The sequence below is a fragment of the Barbus barbus genome (assembly GCF_936440315.1).
Source record: "Barbus barbus genome assembly, chromosome: 14".
In the NCBI taxonomy this organism is placed as follows: Eukaryota; Metazoa; Chordata; class Actinopteri; order Cypriniformes; family Cyprinidae; genus Barbus; species Barbus barbus.
In genome coordinates, this window is record NC_136742.1 from 28000329 (window position 1) to 28006738 (window position 6410).

Sequence of the window (6410 nt, forward strand, 5' to 3'; positions counted from 1 at the left end):
GAGAATTTGGCATCATAAAGTTTGAAAATCCCCATTTCAAAATGTAATATTACTTTTTACCGTAGTAAGGTAACTTCGTGTTTACTGAGCCATATTTACATTCATTTCCAGTTGAAATTACCAACATGTTTACAGTGTAGAATGCATAAAATATGCGCAAAGACAAATTCGATCAATCAACAGGCAACTGTGGGCATGTTCAAACGTTTGAATGGAGAGCACGCTGCGCGTTTCAATGGACCTGAATGATGACAGTCATTGTGACATCACCAGACAACAAAAAGACTCGCGCTCGCGGAGCGAAGCGCTCCAATCAATGGCACAGACGCGACGCGTGCTGCACGCAGAGATGAGTCTCCCAAAACTGCTGCTGATCAGAAATTTTTAGGCGAAAAATGACAGATCCAGGACTTTGCGAACTCGAGCTGTCACTCTTGGAATTGCTGCTTTCTTTGACCTAAGCGTTTGCGCACTTCATTAGAGTTTAGTACAGTCTAGTTTGAAGTGTTGCTCAAGTATGAACAAGAAGAGGCGACCTGAGTTGCGGCCACTCTCTGTCTTGGGATAAAAAAAAAATCGCTTGTGGATTAAAACACGAATTCATGAGGAATTTAAGAGACGACGGGAACGCAGACCGGCCACAGCGCTTCCTCCTTCGGTAACGCTACAACTTACTTCTTTAATATTAAGTTTTGCAAACAGTGCGAGTGTTTTTGAAAGCCAGCGTTGACATTTCTATACATCAGTGCATTGCGTATCACCTCATAGAGGTGCATACATGTAGTCTGTAAGGTCAGAAGGTATGCGTAAATGAAAAGAAAACACTTCTCTGCTTCCTTATCATCAGATCTCTTTGTCGTCTTTGTTGCTTGAGTTGTTTTTGCGTAAGATCTACCACCTGTAGCCTCACAACTCTGCCCCTCCCTCAGCGAAACGTCTTTTTCTACACATTCAGTCCTTTTGAAGACTTTCCTTTCATGATCTAAAGGCAGACCCCCACCCAGACACTGCTCTCTTATCTCCCTTTAATTGCAGACTCCATGTCTGCTGTCTTCATGTCTCCCTTCTTTCGATTTCTTTTGATTCACTCTTTCCTGTTTCATCCCATTTGTCTGACATCCTCTTTGGAGTCTTGTGCTTTAACTGTAGATCAATCTCTTATTATAGCCTGCGGCAGGGATATTATTCTCAATCTTTTTGCGTGCGTGTGTGTTCATCGCCTCAAAGACATCTCCAAAAGATCTAGATATGTCTGTGGTTTGAGGCAGCCACAGGTTGAATGTGGCTAGGGATCTTTTCCATGCATATAAGTGGCTGGAGCTCTGGGCTGCTATTCAAGTGTTTTAGGACTTAAAGGAATAGGTATCCCATAAAAAAACCAAACAAATCTTTAACTTCTAAGAGTGATTGGAGGTTTGAACCTATCTAGGTGTGATCTATGACCCATTGTGCCACTGAGCAAGCACTTAACACCTGATTGCTCCAGGGGGACTGTAGCTACAAGAAATGTACTGTATATTTAAAGTTCTTTAAAGGATAAAATAACTTCTTTAAAACAGTAAAAATAACTTTTTACTGTTCAAGTTTCTTGAGATTTTACATCACTGGTTCTTCAGATCAGCACATTGGTTTCTGGCTTCTTTAAAGCAGATGGTTCTCTAAAGAAACAAGAGAATAAAAAGTTATTTTTGGAACCTAAAAAGTTTATCCTATGACATAATGCTGTAAAATAGTTTTTTTTTTTTTTTAAACAAGTAAAATGGTTCTAAGAAGAATAAAATGGTCAATTCGCATTTCCTCTTTGCAGGAACTGACTGATCATGGTCGCCGTGGTCCGTGCTCTCACGGTGCTGTTGCTCGGTCAGGTGTTGCTGGGAGGTGCCGCTGGACTCATTCCCGAGATCGACCGACGGAAATACAGTGATTCAGGGAGACACATGCCGGAGCGATCTGATATTAACTTCCTCAACGAGTTCGAGCTACGGCTGCTCAACATGTTCGGACTGAAGCGAAGACCCACGCCGAGCAAATCGGCGGTGGTCCCTCAGTACATGCTGGACTTGTATTATATGCACTCTGAAAACGACGACACGAACATCCGCCGCCCGAGGAGCACTATGGGAAAGCATGTGGAACGGGCGACCAGCAGAGCAAACACAATACGAAGCTTTCATCACGAAGGTGAGGCCTGATTTTGATTGTGAATATGCTGTTCCAGGTTTATTTGAAATGAAATTTTTTTTAATTCACATTTTCAGTTTAAATGTTTGTTTATTCCCGGAACTTTCTAAAATTCCATGGAATGGTGTGACGCAACCATTTGGAAACTATTGACATTCCACAAACAGCTCTCACTATTATTAAGGAAGCAAAACATGCATCCTAACGGTGACTTTACTGCAAATAATTGATAGTGTCTGAGTGCACTTAGAGTAGTTTTCTAGACAAGGTGGGAGGGGGGGCTTGTTTCTGCACCACCTTTTGTACAGATACTGTGTGCGTGTTTAGCTTTGCTCAACTCTTTATCACATGCCTGAGTAATTCTAGCCTAACTGCTAGAGCCAGTCGAGGGATTGTGGGTGGCCTTGTTGAATGGTCAGATTTGAATTCTCTAGAAACAGAATCTGTTTTTTTATAATGAAATCAACCCCAGTGTGATCAGGTGGCATGTCAATTAAGTCTCTTTTAGGCGTGTTATCTGATTTAAACAATCATGAAACATGCCCTCTCTTGCTCTGGAAGAGTTGAGCCTGTGAAAGTCACTGGCCTTGTTCATGAAGTCTTCTTTGTGGAGTCTGTTTAGAGGTCAACATAAACTATAGCACACAATTTAGAAACATTTCACTTTAGTTTCATGGCAACACAGGAAAAATCAAGCTAACTCGCTGTACTGTGGTAAAGAGAGGGGGAGGGATCCATACGAGAGTCATTACAGGCTGTTTAGGCGGCCCTGTAAAATGGCACAGATTCGGATGGATGACATCCAGTGGTTGAGCTGACACACTGCAAACAAGGATGCTTTTTGTGTGCTCATGTTGAAACAAACAATTTAAGCATTTGTATTAAATGTCTTCCTTGTTTACTCCAAATGAGGCTTTTCTCGTTCCCTCTGTAGTAATTGAGCACCTCCTATGCCTCCGGCTTCTCTCATTGTTTTAATTTGGTGAACTCTGTGGTTGAGGACCTGACTGGATTTTTATTACATCCCTCAAAAGGTTTTCGATGTAATATTATGTAATCGTTTTTAAAGTTCTGTCCAGTTATGTGCTGCTGAAATAACTTTGATTTGATGTCGAGATTCTCAGCCGAGATACGCAGTCAGTTTTCAAGGTAGCTGTCATGAATGTAGGACTTGTACGATTTGCTGTTTTGGCATAACGTACAAACAGAAATTAGGAATGTTAATACACTCATAACTGTGGCTAACTGCTTTCGTCAAGCCCCGACATGTTCGCAGTCACTCCCCCTCAAGACGGATTGACTGGGAGAAAAAGGAAAAGGTGAAGAAAGACAGACAGAACGAGGGAAAGAAAGAGCCGGGCTTTCCCACATCAAATAAAGCGTGCTTATCTTCTGTAGGCTCTTTGTGATTATGAAGCAGATAGGTTGGATTATTGGGAATGGAATTTCCAAAACGTCTCTTTTCAAAAGAGATTAAGCAAGCTCTTTGGTCTGAGAGCGTTTTATTTTAGGGCATTGAGTCGTAGGAGTAGCTGTTCCTTCGCTGATTGCAACCTTTATTCAATAAAGACTTGGAAACAAGGGAATGTTGTCACTCTACAACCACACAAACAGCCTCGCGCTCGCAGCTAGCCTTTCATTTTAACACCTGGTTCTACCGTATAATCTCTCGCTCAGGCCAGACAAGAAAATGCTGAGTGGAAAATCCTATTTAGAGTCAAAGCAAAAATGTTAGGTTTCAGCCTGAAGTGCTTCAGAATCAACAGTATTCTTTTGTCGTTGCCCAATTTGTTGACATGATCCTAACACACTCTTTCTTCTGCCCTTCCAGAGGCTTTTGAGGCACTGTCCAGCCTGAAAGGAAAAACAACGCAGCAGTTTTTCTTCAACCTTACCTCCGTTCCTGCCGAGGAGCTTATCGCGGCTGCAGAGCTGCGCATTTTCAGGGACCAGGTTCTCGGTGACTCCGGTGCGAGTGGTTTCCACCGAATTAACATTTACGAGGTGTTCAGGCCAGCACCGGCCCCTTCCAAAGAGCCTCTTACCAGACTTCTCGACACTCGTCTGGTGCAGGACTCTCACACGCGCTGGGAGAGCTTCGACGTGGGTTCGGCCGTGGCTCGCTGGGCCCGCGAATCCCAGCACAACCATGGGCTCCTGGTGGAGGTGCTCCATCCCGAGGATTCGAAAGGATCCATGGAGGTCGAGAGGAACCGGAGGAGGCACATGAGGGTCAGTCGCTCCCTTCACGCAGACGAGGACTCGTGGGCGCAGGCCAGACCCCTGCTGGTGACCTACAGCCACGACGGTCAGGGCTCCGCCGTCCTGCATTCGAACCGAGAGAAGCGGCAGGCGCAGCAAAGGCCGAAACAGCGCAGGAAGCAGAAGCAGCGCACAAACTGCAGGCGGCACGCTCTCTATGTGGACTTCAGCGACGTGGGCTGGAACGAGTGGATCGTGGCACCGCCAGGCTACCATGCTTTTTACTGCCACGGCGAGTGTCCCTTCCCGCTGTCGGACCACCTGAACTCCACCAATCACGCCATCGTCCAGACGCTGGTGAATTCGGTCAATTCCAATATTCCCAGAGCTTGCTGCGTCCCGACGGAACTAAGTCCCATTTCGCTGCTGTACCTGGACGAGTACGAGAAAGTCATTCTTAAAAACTACCAGGACATGGTGGTGGAGGGCTGCGGGTGCCGATGAGAGCTACATCTCCCCAATGAAGACTTTTATTTATAGAAAAGAACGTTCAAAGAGCTATTTTGGAGGAAGAAAAGAAATATATATGAATATATTTATGTTGACTGAAAAAAATGTTTTAATGAGAATGCTTGCTTTTTCCAGTGGCTTTGAAGATGTTTTTGTCCTGTCCCATGTACATTTCAAAATGAGTGCAATTGCACATGAAGTATAATGCTCAGATTTTTATGATGTATTTATTGCATAACCACTTTATTTGTAAATGATGTGTATTTATCATGAAAAAATATATGATCTTCATTCAGTGTGCACCTGGGAATACATTCTTTGAGACCAAAAAATAAACCATGGATGATGAAGTTCTCTTTAAATGTCATGATATAACAAACACGCTTTTGCATAGACCCTGTGGTTACTTATGCAATACTGCAGAACGGTGATAGTCTGATTGAGTAAAGGCCTGTTCACACCAAAGACTATAACTATAAAGTTTTACTAATCATTCTAGTTCTATTTGGAATAGGGAAGTCCATAGCAAAACTAATGAGAATGATGCTGAAATAATATCACTTTCAGAATGATTTTCTTCCAACTGCTAAACAATAAAAACATAAGACTTTACCTGACTGCAGCATGTGCTTATAGAATACCGAACTTCGTTGTGCATTGATGTTGTTGCTAATGTAATTATCATTAGAGTTATTGTTCTTAATGTGAATGGGCCTTAAGAATCAAGCGGGTGCCAGACATGCCAGAAACCAGCGAGCCATACACCATGTGCTGCTTTGAAGGCAATATCAGCATAACTATTTCTCATTTTGTGATGACTTTCACTTGATAAGGGACAACACAATCTATAAACCAATCTTTAATATTATAAAAAAATGAGTAACACTTTATTTTGATAGAAATTCTACTAACTACAGAGAAAATGCATCTATTTAAGCATCTCTAATTGGTTTTTATTTGGTTTGCTGCATGTGTACTAAATTAAAATTAGCTATTGATCAGTTAGCTATGAAAATGTGTTGAGCTGATAATCTTCAGAAACCTATACAGAGTTTAATCCAGTAATCAGGCATCGCAGGAAGCTGCTGTAATGTGTATAAAATACCATTATGATGCCAATGAATAGAAAATCCTCATTGCTGGCTTTCAATTACAATATCAAGTTGCTTAAATGCATTTATGCCAAACAATGCATTCTGATTTGGTCCAAAACGATTTTGTTTAGGGTGTTTCTAAACTCTGGGAGGGCACTGTGTGATCTCAAAAGAAACATAAAAGAAAATACATTTTTAAGTTTTGTTTTATAAGTATGAATGCTCATATTAGTGGAATTTTTGGTGCTGTCAACTGTGGTGAAGTGAGTCCAAAAATATATCCATCCAGAAAGTTATTATTTTAGTTTTAAATAGGTTTACCATTGACATCTATTGGATCAATCTGGAACACATCAGAAGCGCGGATGTAATTATGCACGATCAAGTGTCATTCTGTGATGCAGTTCTATGAAACTACTGCAC

The 6410-nt window shown here is 42.1% G+C and overlaps 1 protein-coding gene across 1 annotated transcript; it reads left to right on the forward strand.

Annotated features, from left to right (window-relative positions):
* The first annotated feature begins 209 nt into the window (after positions 1 to 209).
* LOC306879899 (bone morphogenetic protein 2-like) lies at positions 210 to 5247 on the forward strand. The gene is made up of 3 exons (XM_079433133.1): positions 210 to 658; positions 1808 to 2181; positions 4013 to 5247. The coding sequence occupies exons 2-3, from the start codon at positions 1821 to 1823 to the stop codon at positions 4885 to 4887; spliced, it is 1236 nt and encodes a 411-aa protein (XP_079289259.1). The 5' UTR covers positions 210 to 658; positions 1808 to 1820; the 3' UTR covers positions 4888 to 5247.
* The last annotated feature ends 1163 nt before the right edge of the window (positions 5248 to 6410 follow it).

Bases quoted from the DNA above. Each gene is read 5' to 3' on its own strand.
- LOC306879899 (XM_079433133.1), top strand. From the start codon at position 1,821: ATGGTCGCCGTGGTCCGTGCTCTCACGGTGCTGTTGCTCGGTCAGGTG. The intron at 2,182-4,012 runs GTGAGGCCTGAT...CTGCCCTTCCAG, and splicing joins ACGAAGCTTTCATCACGAAG to AGGCTTTTGAGGCACTGTCC.